The sequence below is a fragment of the Diabrotica virgifera genome, chromosome 2, assembly GCF_917563875.1.
Source record: "Diabrotica virgifera virgifera chromosome 2, PGI_DIABVI_V3a".
Classification (NCBI taxonomy): Eukaryota; Metazoa; Arthropoda; class Insecta; order Coleoptera; family Chrysomelidae; genus Diabrotica; species Diabrotica virgifera.
This window is the reverse complement of record NC_065444.1, coordinates 281,828,952-281,845,961: the sequence shown is the minus strand read 5'-3', so window position 1 is coordinate 281,845,961 and position 17,010 is coordinate 281,828,952. Positions and strand designations below refer to the sequence as shown.

At 32.6% G+C, this 17,010-nt stretch overlaps 1 protein-coding gene across 1 annotated transcript in view; it reads left to right on the top strand.

The window, feature by feature from the left end:
* Positions 1–17,010, top strand: part of LOC126879894 (tyrosine kinase receptor Cad96Ca) — a 153,815-nt gene that overhangs the window by 32,855 nt on the left and 103,950 nt on the right. The window contains exon 3 of the mRNA XM_050643238.1: positions 14,446–15,045. Within this exon, the coding sequence (XP_050499195.1) occupies positions 14,446–15,045 (600 nt within the window). The remainder of the gene's footprint in view (positions 1–14,445; positions 15,046–17,010) is intronic.

Here is a 17,010-nt window from a genome sequence, read left to right as displayed (position 1 = left end):
TTTCCTGGATGAAGAAGATTAAAAACTCCACAATACTAGAACGTCTCAGCAAGACTACTGAAATTATAAAATGCATCAAGAAAAGAAAACTGGAGTATGTCAGACATGTAATGAGAGGTTCCAATATAGGTCATAAATATAAGCGAAAAAATATTACGCAAGGAAAAATAGCAGGCAAACGCAGTCCAGGACGAAAAAGAACTTCATGGTTGAAGAACTTGCGAGATTGGTATGGTGTTGATACATGCATGTTATTTAGGGTGGCAGTGAATAATATTAAGATAGCTAGGATGGTACTCAACGTTCTGAGAGGACATGGTACATGAACAAGAAGAATCAGGTAGAATTTTTATCACATATATATTATGTACTTTGACCAAGTGCAACGATGGTTAAGCAGTGTTGTGTTGAATATTATTTTAACTTTTAATTTTATTAAAAAATGTTAAAAGTATAGGCCTACCTGATAAGTCTCGACGATGTCAATCCATCAATTTCCCGTCATTTAGCGTGATGACCACGCATTCATAGCCTACTCTAATTACTATTTATTCGATAGCTCTTATATCGACCATCAACTGATAAAACTTTTGTAACTTCATCGCAAAAGACGAACAAAAATATTTTTCTGTTTTTGCCGTCACATGGCATTATACTCATAAGTTTTTAAGATAAATGGAGATAAACTTGTTTTTAATATGAGTTGAAAGACAATCGTTATCTGTCTTAAAAGTTTTGTTGCAAAGTCTTTCGGAATAATATTAGACTCCACTTATTGCAGAAATTTCCCAAAGTTTTTCAATTTACAGTGCGCGGTGTTTTATATGTCGATATTGTTGGCTTATTTACAACCAAGTTTATCAGAGTTTCTAGATGACCATATATAAAATGCAGCACTTTTAAAACTTTGCTAATATTGCTTATATCACGTAAGCAGAATGAAGTCTCTCTTAACATACACTTATATTATATTGACAGCTGTTTTATACGGATGGTTGTTAAGAAAAACTCCTCCTCTTCTTCTTCTTCTTCATATTAACTCAGGCGAGACTCGTTAGTCTCTGGCTCTTGGTCATAAGACCTTCTGTGGGCTCAACGAAAACCAACAGTGTTCTTATTGGTAGTTTTAGGATCTTTTCTGGTTCAAACCTCATTTGACCAGTGAATTCCTGCCTTACATCACGTAGCACACTGCAATGGCATAATATGTGTATGGGAGTCTCTTCTTCTCTTTCACACTTTCTGTACCATGGTTTATTCACCTTACCTAGTTTGTATAGGTGATTTCTTAAACGGCAATGTCCAGTCACTATTTTATAGACCGTTTTGATCTCTCGTTTATTGAAGTTCATCAAACTGTTCGAGAATTTTTTATCAATATTCTTGATTATTTTTTTTAGTCTGGATTTGCCCTTGAGTGACTCTCTATTTCTTTTGATGATTCTTTATCAGCCATTTCTGAACCTCGTTTTTCGTAGCATCTTCAGTCCACAAAAAGGTCTTCAAAAGTTTCTCTCGAGCCTTATTTCGCCAACATATTTGCTCGTTCGTTTCCATGCACCCCTTCATGATCACCCGGCATAAATAATAAAAACACTTTGTTGCCTTTTGCCAGGTTTCTGAGGAGATCTTTGCAGTTTCTCACCGGTTTTGTTTTGGTGAGAGGGTTCTTTACAGCCAGAATAGCTATCTGTGTAAATATTGATTCTCTTAGCTTTAGGGTCTTCATCATTGATTTCATCAATGCAGGCAACCAAAGCAAAAACTTCAGCCTGAAACAGAGTAGTATGTTGACCTAGGCTGTAAGATTTATTATAGTTACATGTTTGCCCAAAGACTCCTGATCCAGTACCATAGGAAGTTTTAGAGCCATCAGTGAACTATATTAAATTCCCATTAATATTTGGGACTTTTTGTTCTCTAGATGATATAACTGTGTTAATTTTCTCAGTGAAGATTAGTTCTGGTGTCATCATATCTGAGTTCATCATTACTTGTCTTTAATACGAGTTGAAAGACAATCGTTATCTGTCTTAAAAGTTTTGTTGCAAAGTCTTTCGGAATAATATTAGATTCCACGTATTGCAGAAATTTCTCAAAGTTTTTCAATTCACAATATTGTTGGCTTATTTACAACCAAGTTTATCAGAGTTTCTAGATGACCATATATAAAATGCAGCAGTTTTAAAACTTTGCTAATATTGCTTATATCACGTAAGTAGAATGAAGTCTCTGTTAGCCGGTACCTATATTATATTGACAGCTCCTTTATATGGATGGTTGTAAAGAAAAACTCATTTGGATATATGAGTGTACAAATAATTACTTATTCAATTGACATTCACATGACAACAGACATGGATATTAATTTATATAATATAATAGATTAGATGTTCTTCATTATAATCATCATCCACTACTGAACATAGGTTTTCGTGTTTTCAACCCCCTCTCTTGCATCACTCTCATCCAGTTTTTATTTAGCCTTCTTAAATCATCGGTTCATCGTGTAGGTCAGGGGTCACCAATTAGCCGACCGCGGTCCGCATCCGCACCGTGAGCTAGTTTTGTGCGGACCGTCAATAAATTTAGAATATACCTAGTGTTTGGCAATTTTGAAAATGTTTGGCCATGAAATGGTGTACTATGTTTGGCTCAATTTATGTGTGCGAAGCCGCTTTATCGAGAATGAACTTTATTAAAAATCGGTAGAGATCTCACTTAACAAATGAATATCTCAACTCCCTAATAAGACTCAGTTGCGCTAAACTCACTCCAAACTTCAGACAGGTTGTACATAAAAAAAATGTCATTTTTCTCTCTGATAATTTAATTTTGTAAAGAGTTTTCCCCCTTATTGTTATACTTACTAATCATTAATTTTGAAATTAAGTAAGCTGTAATATAAAATTGTCATGTGCATTTTTTTATATTCATTTCCTCTCTACTATATGTTAAGTAGGAGTACTTTTCAGATGTGCATTTAATTAAAATAATTTTCAGATTTAATAAGTTTGCAACAAACACCTTGCATTGAAACTAATGTAGAGAAGATAACATGCTAATTAGCATTTTGTACTATGATTATTTATTTTAAATTCCTCAGTTTCCTTTTTACAAAATTGAAGATGTCTAAAAACTTCATTAGCATTCAAAATATAAATTCCTAATTTTTAAAATATTCTTAGTAACAATTTACAATACTGCTGTTTTCAAAATATACTGATAATAACATCAAAACAATACAAATGTACAACAAAACGTACAGAAAAGTATACAGTAACCAAAAAACAATCAGATACTATTAGTTTTCCTTTCCATATTAGTCCATGTGTGAGGTCACTTTCGTATGAAAAATGTTTCTGACTCGATTTCTTTGCGGATTCCTGTTCAAAAATGTCCATTTTAAACAAATCAGAAGGGTGCCGGGTGAAACAATTTTTTAAACAAATTCAAAATTACTTTTTTGCCTGAAAAAATGTATTTTTCGGTTTCTTGGGTAATTATAAACAATAAAGGTCTCTTTTCATATTTCTGAAAAGTTGATAGTTTTCGAGTTATAAGCGATTTAAAATCTAAAAAATGCGAAAATATGCATTTGCGATGCTTGAAAACTCTTAAGTTTTAATAAAATGGCACATCTTTTTTATTTAAGATGACCCAAAAATCCTAAAAACATATTTTCTCGGGCAAAAAGGTGATGTTTTGAATTTGTTAAAAATAATATTAAACAATTTCTGCCCAAAAATTTCGCCCGGCACCCTTCTGATTTGTTTATAGGGGATATTTTTTAACAAGAATCCACAAAGAAACCGAATCAGAAAAGTCAGACACAGGCAGCATAACTCCGGATCCCGGAAGTGTCATAGGTTTTCGAAATGGACACTCAAGGAAACTAATTGGTGACCCATGGTGTAGGTGGTCGACTAACACTTCTCTTGTCTTTCCTTGGTCTTCATTCCAATAACATCTTTGTTCATCGCCCATCTGTCATTGTAGCTCCCTATCCTCATTTTAGTCTGGCTATTCTTTCGATGTTGGTTTTTTTCTGATCTCTTCGTTTTTTATTTTGTCTAGCCGAGTTATTCCTAAAATGAAACGCTCCATTCTTTGTTAAGGTAAGTGTTTCTGCTCCGTATGTCAACACTAGGAGGACGCATTGATCAAATATTTTTTTATTCAGGTATGTGGATAGCCACTTTTAAAAGTTTCTCTCAGTTTTTCATATGCTGATCACCCAAATTTCATGTCCTAGGTATTTATATTTATCTACGAGGTCTATTTCTTATCCAATTCAGTTCTTGATGTTCCGGTTGAGTACCAAATTTGTCATTATTTTTGTTTTAGGGATGTTTTTATTTAAACCTACATTTCCGGTAGCCCCAAGTTCCTGTACCATGTCTCTTGCCATTCCTAGATCCTCAACTGTTATGACTATATCGTCGGTGAAACGTAAGTTGTCCATCTACTTTTATTCCCTTTATCAGCCAATCCAATTTCTTAAGAGGAAATAGTAGCGATCAACAAGTAGGAAAAACGCGTTCCAAGATTGCGGCTTTAGTTTTGAATATTTTGTCGAGATATTTGGCACACGTATTCGTAATATAATAAAGAATGGCGGTACAGAGCCCAATTTGAAAAATATACTAATATGTGGAAATTACTCTGTAATTAAATACAATATTAAAAAAACGAGCCTGTACCGCCATTAAGAAGAACAAAATATACACTTTCTTCAAATAAACTTTTTTATGCGATGCTTAGATTTTGTGTCATTTTGGAACTACTAATGAAATAAAAAATTTTCGTAGTTCCAAAATGACACAAAATCTAGGCATCGGATAAAAAAGTTTATTTGAAGAAAGTGTATTTTTTTGTTCTTCTTAATGGCGGTACAGGCTCGTTTTTTTAATATTGTATTTAATTACAGAGTAATTTCCACATATTAATATATTTTTCAAATTGGGCTCTGTACCGCCATTCTTTATTATATTACGCATACGTGTGCCAAATATCTCGACAAAATATTCAAAATTACAGCCGCAATCTTGGAACGCGTTTTTGCTACCTGTTGATCGCTACTGTATCACCTTAAAAGCATGTTCTAGTATCGTTTTAAAAAGTTTTGATGACATTGGTTCTCCTTGTCTATTCCCACGCTATACTTTTATGCGATTAATAATAGTATGTAATTTGACAGTGGTTGTTGCCTTCAGGTATATTTGCTGCTGGCTTTTGGCAGGTTTATTGATGAGAATGATCGAAGATCTTCTGCATATATTTGCGGTTTCAGATTGAATACAATACGTGTAGAGCAACTGTTTGATCTGCTCCTTCGACATTAGAATTTTCAGAAAAGTTAGCCACTACTAGTTTCTTTTTGTTATCATAAAATCATAGTCTGTAAATGGCACGTAGCTTAATATTGGAACTACCCTAGTCTGCATCACACACGCTAGATTCACAAGATATTTCATTTAAGAATTTTGTGTCGCTCTATAATAATATAATAGGAATTTTATCAAATTAAATTTTAGATCTTTAATATTTGGGTTAATTTGCAGTTTGTCCAGTTTCGTTCCCTCCTCATAACTTCGCGTTCAAAATCCGTGCTTCGCTTTATGACGCTAGTTTTCGTATGTATACTGAAAACTCTCATATATGCCGTATGCAAATTTCAAGGCAAATATCATTTGCAACATGTCCGCATTTCAACGAAACGTTTTGCAGCCAAGCGACAATTTCATTAGAAGTTGTGTGAATCTCAAAGTAAAAGAATACTGCGAACTATTAGATGCCAATGATGGTATGTAATATTTGGTTGACGACCATAAAGTATCTACTGCAAAATAAGGAATAGTGATACATGTTAATGAATGAACAGCTACAGAAGATCAAAAACGCAAAATTACAATAATAAATTATAAAATATCAAGAATTAGGGACAGGATAGCTCAAGCGGTAGAATGCCTTACTTTCACACAAAAAGCAGGGGAACGAATCGAAGAAATTTTTAAATATCTACAGGCCCCAGCTCGACTCAATTTTAGATTTAAACTGTATGTGTAACTTAAATGTGTAACTAAATATGAACATACTAATTAAAAGTTTACGACATTGCTAACTTATTGTCTTTGTCCATGTTTCTCTAGAAATTAATGTGGATTCATCGATAATTCTTTGACTTAGCTCTACAACACTTGCTGGTTTAGTTTTAAAAATTGTACTTTTAAAGTATCCTCAATAAAAATAATCTGTAGGATTCAAATCGGGAAAACGAAGAGGCCATTCAATACTACCTAATATACCAATCCGTCCGGGAAAGGTTTGATCTAAATAACGCCGAACATTTACACTAAAACGTTTAAAATGAGTTGGAACTCCGTCTTGCTGAAATTATATTTCATTAAAATTGGCTTCAAACTTGTTTTTCAAGGCAGGTACAATTTCATTTCTAAATAGTGTTACATAATTATCGCTTCACATGCTGCACATACTGCGGCAGAGGCGTACCTCAGTTTTGGTACAATTCGATCATTATAACGAGATTAGTAGATGTTGCCAGACTTTTGATCCACTCTGTATATCTTTGTGCTAAGAGAAACCGGTTGTTATTTTCACTATTTTCGCATTTCGAAATCAATCTCTTTCTATTCTATAAACAATGTTACTAGGTACCTGTAGGCAACAAAAATTAACAAAAAAAATTGCAAAAAAGAAAAAACAATTATATTTTATCTCCTCTTTCTGTACTGCTTTTCGCATACAATTCCGTATTATTAAGCATAAATGCAAACTAAGTGCAAGCTTTCTGTTAGTTTGAGTTTCATTCTCGATAAAGTTTTAGATAGCACACTGAAAGTTCGAAATCTTGACATCATTATTCCGAGGAATATTCAGAAACTTGATTAAGTTGTAAAAGTAATTGAATTTTAGTGTTTAGAGAGATGTACATGAAATAAAGCCATCTACACGGTAATAATTTTATATATGCGCTATCTAAGAGACAAATTTGTACTAATTATTATGCATATACACGATCGCGGATAGAACCTTATTGCAATGTTTATAATTTCGTGGCTAAAATTTAATTTAGAAACTGAGATGACACCAACAAAATAAACTTCGCAAAAGAAAAATAGTAAGAAAACAAACAACATTGTTTTGGTTCTGTACAAGTTTTGAACATTATGAAAAACCATTTTATTATAACAACTAATTATAAAACCAAGGTGCCCTCTTCTTCGCGTGCCTCATTCTTTAACCTTCCGATGACCAAGTTTTTTTGTTACACGGATAACCAACGGGGTAAGAAATGACCCCCAGTCAAAAATGACAATTGACAAAAAAATTAAGTTGTTTTAAGAAATAAAATAATGTATTCGTAATTTTACTAAAGAAATTTTAAAATATTCACTTGAGAGCAAAATAATCGACTCGCAGAATTGTACACGTTAAAAGTCTCCAATTTCCTAATCCTGTTGCCCAATTTGAGTGATTTTTTAGTATGTTATAGCCTTATTGTTTAAGAAAATCGATGTAATATTATTGTTGGTAAGACAGCTAAAGGTCATTATATACCGGGTGTAACAATCGTACTGTGTTTTTTTCTTAAAGTTAGGAACACCCTGTGTAATATTCTAGCATATAAAAAATATTTAACCTTTAACTACACGCGCTGGCGTATTTTGTACGCCAGATATAAGAATTCTACTGCAAATATATTTAAAAATTTAATTTTTGACCTTGTTTATCTCTCTAACCTATCACTGGAATGTGCTTTACAATTTGGTTTTAGTTTCGTTATAATCGGCGTTCTGGGAAGATCGTAATTTACAGTTTATTATTTGTTGTTTCTGGTGGTGGACAATATACGCCACGATTATATTGATAGAAGTCGTAATATGAGTACATATTTCAATTGTTTTTTAGTCATTATGGCACAAAATATATTTTACTTTATAAACAATACTTTTTCTGCTGTAAAAAATCACATTTCAAAATTTTTTTATTAGTAATTTGATTTATCATGGAATCCAGTTATTCCATGATTCCAGTTATAAATCCCAATTGGCTTACTGAGAAGAAACTCCAAGTATTCACTGATACCGAATAAGGTTTATAAGAAACAACTAAGTGTATTTTTTCAAAAAAAAAAAAAATAAGCAAATCCGCTGTTTTTAAGTGTATTTTCTTGTGGCGTATAAAGTACGCCACGCGTGTAGTTATGTTATAACTTGATGCGCGGGTAGTTAAAGGTTAAATTAAAACTCAATTGTAGCCTTAGGCTTTCTTAACATCTTGTTTTTTTATTCATTCGCTTATGTTCGATAATAAAAGAGATAATATATGTACTTTTATATTACAAATGAGGTATGCTATTTGGTCTTGATCAATATCATTCCAAATCTCGAGAGCTACTGTTTCTACCTCTTGTAAGGTTCTAGGAGGTGGTAAACCTCCATAGGTTTACCTGTTGTAAATATTCGGTTACAGTTCGTGAACGTGAGGTCTTGCATTATCGTGCATTAGCAAAAAATTGTTACCAATATAAGGAGCCGATAGCATGGTAGCTAAGTCTTTCGCTACGTAAGATCACTGCTTGAACACACTCATCGCGAGTCAAATTCCTTGTAGCGCGTTCCATATCCACCAATTAACAAAAAAAAAAAAAAAACTGCGGACTTAATTGAAACTTTAAATAATAAATCTAGTATTTATAGAGTCAGCTACATCTAGTATTTATAGATTTGAGGAAAGCCTATGAAAGTGTACCGGTAAATAGACTTTGGGGATCTCTAATAGAGAACAATGTACACCCACAGTACATTAATGCGGTGAAAAGTTTTTACCAAGGAAACAGTAGTTATATAAAAACGAGAGATGGACACTCAGAATACTTTCAGGTTAACAAGGGTCTAAGACAGGGATGCTGCCTGTCCCCTACCTCTTTAAAATTTATATAAACACGGCTCTGAAGAAATGGTTAAGAAAATGTAAGAGAATGGGAGTACAAATAGAAGAGGGTAATCTGACTACTTTGTTATTTGCTGATGATCAGGTGGTTCTAGCGGAGGATACAGAGGACGCTGCTTATATGGTTCGAAAACTGATAGAGGAGTATGAAGATTGGGGTCTGGAAATAAATACAAACAAAACAGAATATATGACAATAGGCTGCACAGGCGAAGACCTAGACTTAGAAGGAAAAATAATAAAAAACACTAAAGAATATAAATACCTGGGAGTTACATTGACGGAAAATGGAAACGACGAAACAGACATACAACAAAAATTAGGTAGAGCCATCACAAGTCAGATAAACTCATTACTATGGAGTAAAGATATACGAGAAAGTACAAAAAAACAACAAATCTGGACAATAAATAAGAAAATGCAGAACCGAATAAACGCAGTAGAGAACAATTTTTGGCGAAGATGCTTTAGATTAACATTACACGATCATGTAAGAACAGATAGAATAAAAGAAATGATGAAGGTGGAAACAACATTAACGGATACGATAGAGAGAAAACAACTATCCTGGTACGGACACATGAGAAGAATGAATGATGAGAGATTACTGATTAAAACCTGGAGGTGGATCCCAAAAAGAAGAAGGAAAAATGGAAGACTAAAAAAGTCTTGGGAACAAGGGATTAATATAGCCATGAACAGAAGAAATATAGAAGTAGATTCATGGCAAAATAGAAAACAATGGCGTTCGAATTGCGATAAACGGCCTATGATGCTGTAAAACAGTCGCTATATACAGTATGTCCCTGTAAGTTGTATCCATATGGAAAACTTTTTTATTATTAATTTTACGAAAAAAAGTTATTCTTTATAAAAAGCTCTGCATGGCCCAAAACCTAAGATTTAACCATCAAATATTAAATTTTTTGAATATTATACGAGGTATGTCAAAAAGTTTGAATTTCACTCAAGAGTAAAGTAGCTTTATTTTTTACAATATTGAAAATTGCTATTATGAAAAGTTGTTTGGAATTAAAAACTGTATTCTAGTATCCAATTACATCCTTCCAATTGAAAAATTTTTTTTTTTGAAAAATTATGGATAACTAACATTATTTTCAGTTATTTTAATTCAGATAACTATTTTATTATTAATTTTACGAAAAAAAAGTGATTCTTAATAAAAAGTTCTGCATGGTCTAAAATCTAAAATACAACCATCTTTTGTCAAATTTTATCAATTTTATACGAGGTATGTCAAAAAATATGAATTTCGCTCAAGAGTAAAATACGTTTATTTTTCACAATATCGAAAATTGTTATTATGAAAAGTTATTTAGAATTAAAAACTATGTTTCAGTATGTAATTACATCCTTCTAATTGAAATATTCTGAACTATAAAGGTACTTTACTTTTGATGTAAATTTATCTTTTTTGACATACCTTGTATAAAATTGATAAAATAAGATTTTTAAGTTTTAGACCATCCAGAACTTGTTATTAAGAATTACTTTTTTTCGTAAAATTAATAATAAAAGAGTTATCAGAATTGAAATAACTGAAAAAATAATGATAGCTATCCATAATTTCTCAAAAAAAAAACATTTTTTCAATTAGAAGGATGTAATTGCATATTAGAATATAGTTTTTAATTCCAAACAACTTTTCATAATAGCAATTTCCAATATTACGAAAAATAAAGCTACTTTGCTCTTGAGTGAAATTCAAACTTTTTGACATAACTCGTATAATATTAAAAAAATTTGATATTTGATGGTTAAATCTCAGGTTTTGGACCATGCAGAGATTTTTATAAAGAATAACTTTTTTTGTAAAATTAATAATAAAAAAGTTTTCCATATGGATACAACTTACAGGGACATACTGTATATAAATAATAAATCTACTAATTTTCACAAAAAACCAGACACTTTTTGACTGTTAACCATTTGACATCCATTAAATTGTTAATTTCTCATAGCCTACTTTAGGCTTGTTTATTAAACTAAGCAGAAAATGAGGATTTATTGATGAAAAACATCGCTAGTTGTTAACGTACCTAACTTTTTTATTATTCAACATAAGCAAATAAATCAAAAAATAAAAAGTTAATAAAGCCTAAGGCCACAATTAAGTTTAAATTTAAATATTTTTATATGTTAGAATATTCCACAGGGTGTTCCGAACTTTAAGAAAAAACACAGTATGATTGTTACGCTCGGTATAAAATGACCTTTACCTGTTTAGCAACAATAATATTACATCGATTTTCTTAAATAATAAGGCTATAACATACTAAAAAAAAATCACTCAAATCAGACAACAGGCTTAGGAAATTCGAGACTTCTAACGTGTACAATTCAGCAAGTTTAGTGAGTCGATTATTTTGCTCTCAAGTGAACTCGTAAGTACACTAATTTACGTCGCCACGGGTTTAACAAACAATTTTTTTTCAATATGGAAATGTTTCTTACAAATATTTTCACATAATAGACGGTATTTACTTAATATAAAATAAGAACATTGAAGGCCAAGGGAATTCGTATTTGACCCCAAATTCAGAAAATTTTTTTTTTCGTAAAATATAGGGAATTTTTTTATTACAAAATATGAGGGTATCTAGAATGATATTAAAGTCAAATAAAAAAATAATGAGTTTAAAATTGAAAATATTTCTCAATTTATTAAATAAAAACATACATTGGGGTCAAAATTTACCCCCTTGTCATCCGAAGGTTAAGGAAATTTCTTTAAATTTTTCAAACAGGAAGTCCGCCATCTCCCCTGTCTTCTCTTTCCTTCCACTTTTTCTTTATATTTTTTCATCAACTCATATTTTTTATTTTTAGTATGTGACCAAAGTAGCTCATTTTTATTTCTTTCATAGTGTTGAGTATTTCTTTTTCATTTTTATCTTTCATGTTGTATCTTCCTTGTGTATTTAAATCGGTCATTTTAAAAATGAAATATATCCACATTTCGTCAAAAATAACTTTATAACATTTTCATGGAGTTGGTACCAACCTCTACTATTTTGTGAAAAAAAAAAATCATACTAATACAACCCCCGAAGGTGTTGCATATAGGTTTGTTCTAGCAAACAGTCAAACTAGTCAGAAACCGTCAGCAAACAGTTGGTCAGTGAGAGAACATAATACAGTCACCAGTGCTATCCCCTCTACTCGCGCTGGTCCACTATTCGCTGATGGTTTCAAACCGTTTGAAACTGATGCTAGAACAAACCTTATATTATATGAGTAAGTACCAAGTCACAAATAGTATGGTATAGTTAGACCCAAACCCAGACATCCAAAGTGAAAGTTATCCTCCAACACCAAATTGTTCTATATGGTCCACATAATGTTCAGAAAAAAGTCACACCATTTTGAGCGTCGGGTTTGGGGGGGGGGGGAGAGGGGGGAGAGGGGGGGAGAAATCTCCAAATTCCTAGTTTTTTACGTTTTTCGTCAATATTTCTAAAACTAAGCGGTTTAGCATGAACAACCCTTTACACAAAATTGTTCTACATTAAATTTGAAATAAAAAAGGTCCTATGCATAACCCTTCTAAAATGAACGGTTCCAAAGTTACGGAGGTAGTATAGTATAATTGGTCCAAAAAAGGCCTAACCCAGACATCCAAAGTAAAAGTTTTCCTTCAACACCAAATTGTTCTATATGGTACACATATTGTTCAGTAAAAAGTTACACCATTTTGAGCGTCCGGTTTAGGAGGGAGATGGGGGAGAAATCGGTAAATTACTAGTTTTTTTACGTTTTTCGTCAATATTTCTAAAACTATGCTTTAGCGCAAGAAATGTTCTATAGAAAAATGTACTACATAAAATTTAAAATAAAAAAGGTTTATACATAATTGTTATAAAATCAACGGTTCCAGAGTTACGGAGGGTGAAAAGTGGAGGTTTTCGATACTTTTTATATTTACCGATTTCTCCCCCCTCTCCCCCCCAAACCCGACTCTCAAAATGGTGTGACTTTTTTCTGAACATTATGTGGACCATATAGAACAATTTGGTGTTGGAGGATAACTTTCACTTTGGATGTCTGGGTTTTTGGTATAGTTAAATCATAAATATTGCCCAAAAAATATAAAAAGTATCGAAAACCTCTACTTTTCACCCTCCGCAACTCTAGAACCGTTGATTTTATAACAATTATATATGGAATATTTTTTGTTTTAAATTTTATGTAGAACATTTTGGTATATAACATTGTTTACGCTAAAGCACAGTTTTAGAAATATTGACGAAAAACGTAAAAAAACTACTAATTTACCGGCTTCTCTCCCATCTCCCTCCCAAACCGGACGCTCAAAATGGTGTAACTTTTTACTGAACAATATGTGGACCATATAGAACATTTTGGTGTTGGAGGAAAACTTTTACTTTGGATGTTTGGGTTAGGCCTTTTTTTGGACCAGTTATACTATACTACCTCCGTAACTTTGGAACCATTCATTTTAGAAAGATTATGCATAGAACATTTTTTATTTGAAATTTAATGTAAAATAATTTTGTATGGAGGGTTGTTCATGCTAAACCGCATAGCTTTAGAAATATTGGCGAAAAACTTAAAAAACTACGAATTTACCGATTTCTCCCCCCTCTCCCCCCAAACCCGACGCTCAAAATGGTGTGACTTTTTTCTGGACATTGTGTGGACCATATAGAACAATTTGGTGTTGAAGGATAACTTTCACTTTGGATGTCTGGGTTATGCCATCTTTTGGATCAACTACACTATACTAAAATTGCTTGCTCAAACAATATTACATTTAAAATGGTTTTTTTTTAAAGTACTTCAGTGGATATTATATGTCGTTTGTAAAATAGCTGACTCATTTTTTGTTCTTTGATATGTTGGCAGAGATCAGCAACGCCGTAACCAGGTTGATAAGAGGGGGGTTACAACAAGAGGATGGTCTCTGGGGGGTATGAAAAAAATTAAATGGTTTTAAGCATATAGAGCTCAAAGTACAGCCCAGTAGGGGGGTTATAAACCCTAAACCCACCCCCTGGTTACGCCACTGGAGATCAGCTTTTGTAAATTTTCTTGGATTAATTCTATGTGTTTTGGTGGCTGTTTTATTTTTTTTTTTAGTTTGAGTTGCATGTCTGCTCAAAGAAGGTTGTGGTCACTTGAGATATACATATATCCAAATGATTATAAAATAATATGATCGAAATAAATATATTCACGTAAAGTAGAAACACAGTTGATCCATTTGCCAGAGGAGTTGACTTAGTCATTTTGACGTGAATTGTGTGACTAAATTAAAAGAGAAATATTACACGCAGTATTTTAAAATCCAAAATGGAACTGCGGCTTAAATTAAACTACACTGTACAAGAAAATTGTTAATTAAATCATATTTGGACAACATTTATTCTCTATTTAGTACTTACTCTTGCTTAAATATCATTGGCTTTAACATTTTTCATTTTTCAGGCAAATGAAAACCTACATCTCTACGTTACTGCAAGCGATGGCCAACTCACCGCAAAATCAGAAGTAAACGTAAACATCTTACCTGCCAACTCCCGTTTTAACCCTTCCATGCCCATCAGACCACCTTCAAGAGGGTTCATCAACTACCCAGGAATCATCCCAAGGCCCGGACAATCACCTCCTCTACCACCAAACTTTCCAAACACTAATCCATCTGTGATCAACCCTCCCACATTCATACCAAAGCAACCTTACTATCCAGAGATTAGAACACCCCCCAAAAACACCAATTCTAATACTAACACAGTCTTAAAACCGGTGAGGATAGATGATGTTAAAAACACTATTAGCGAAAGAACCACGGAAACAACAACTAGTACTACAGAAAAAATCACAACTGAAAAAGTTAGTCAAAATGATGTTGAGTCTACAAATGAATTGTTAACTTCCGATTTACCGATTCGATCATCTGAAGAATTATCTGGGACGGTAATTCCAATAGCAGCTGTAATAGGAGTTTTCCTAACGGTTGGCGGTATTGCATTTGCATTTAGAAGGAAGATTTATAATCCCAAACAAAAAGACAGTAAGGACGATATGGTAAGCATTATATTATACATATTCAAAGATATTTTACTTTTCAATACTTTCTCAACGTTTTCCATTTTTCTTACAGCAGATCCACACAACTCATATTTTCTTTTGTTTCTTCTTCTTTTTGTGTGGACATGACTCTGTCTGTTTTTTCAATGTGCCTCCAGTAAGTTGTCGTTCTATCGTTTTCGTGGTCTTCACACTGTTCATTTTCCTATTGGGGAACCGTCTCTCGCCGTCCTTACTACTCTATTAGTTGTCATTCGGCTTATGTGGTCGTTTCACTCTACTTTTTCGTTTCTTACCCAGTTTCTCCACCTTGAATCTTCGTCGTACCTCTGTATTTCTAGCTCTGTCCTATAGTGTCGTTCCATCGAATTTTTGAAGCGTTTTTATCTCTGTTTTATCCATAACTTCTTTGTTCTCTCTGTGTCAATTCTCGTACCTATGTCATTATTGGTCTGATGGTTGTTTTGTTAATTCTTCCAAAACACTAATTTTTTATACACCTTAGTCTTTATTTTCATGCCCAGGTGTTTATTCCACAAGATGGACTTGAGTTGTCTAATTGCTGTTCTTATTTTTTACGATGCTTAATCTTGTTAATTGATTTCTTAATGTAAAGCCTAGGCACCTGTATTTAACCTCTTCTGTAATATTATCGTACTGTCCACTTGTAAGTATTATATGCGCGTAATTAATAACAATACTTGTTATTAGCGTGTATTTTTAATGTTGTTTGCTTATGACCATGTAACTCAGATCTTCAGGAATCAGATCAAACACATCTTTTCCTTTTCAAATTATTTTCATTTTCACCGATATAGCCATTCCTTCGCATTTTTTCTTCTATGTTTTCGGTGTGTTCTTCGAGTACTATATAAATATCCTCACAGGAAACAATGTTTAGTTTTCTATAAGTATTACATATTTTTTTGGTGGTGTCTATTAGTTCTGTATTTCCAATTTGTGCATTTGTTCTCAGTGTTCTGATCTTGGTACCGGTTCGTCAGTATTTCTTAAGTCTACAAATACTATATTTATTCCAATGTGTAAGGAATTCTGGTCTAGGCAGGATCCATCTACAGAAAATTCAATTTGGTGCTTTATCGTTTACTTTAATTTTTTCTGTGAGTATATTTCCTTATAGTCCAGAAAGCCACTGCGCATCCGCTAGGAAACATATTCCGATTCGGATTTTATGCACAATCTTACTCAAAATGGACCCCTTTTAACAAATTTGCATGTTGCGAGGTCCAAAAGTGGGCCAAAATTTTTTTAAACGTTTTTTTTGTTTTTTTCCTAAAATTATTTTTTTTACATCGAACAAAGTTCTTTTAGATTTTTTAGATCATTTTAAACAGAAAAGGTATTTAGTGACTTTTCTTTAAAGTTGATAGTTTTTGACATATAAGCGATTAAAAATTTAAAAATTGCGAAATCGGTCATTTTAACCCTCAAAAACTATGTGAAAAACTGAAAATTTCGATATTGCCAAGGTAAGAAGATATTCTTTGAACATCGATTGATGAAATCCTGAAGAGTTTTTTGCAATACAATATCGAAAACCCCTTTGTTTTTTAATTGCCAATCAAGCGGGTGCTTGATTGGCAACCGTTGCATGTATATGTAACATGCGTAAATATATGTGCGGAAAAATATTCGATTCAATTTTTTTCCACCATCTTGCTTGAAAATATCCCCTCTTAACAAATTTGTATGTTGCCAGGATCAAAAATTCAAAAAAATTTTTAAACGTTTGTTTTTTGTTTTTTCCTAAAACTAATTTTTTTGCATCGGACAATTTTTTTTAGATTTTCTGGATCATTCCAAATAGAAAAGACCTTAAGTGACTTTTCTGTATGTGATAGTTTTCGAGATATTAGCGATTGAAATTTTAACAATTGCAAAATCGGCCATTTTTAACCCTCAAAAACTATGTGAAACACCAAAAATTTCAGTGATATCAAG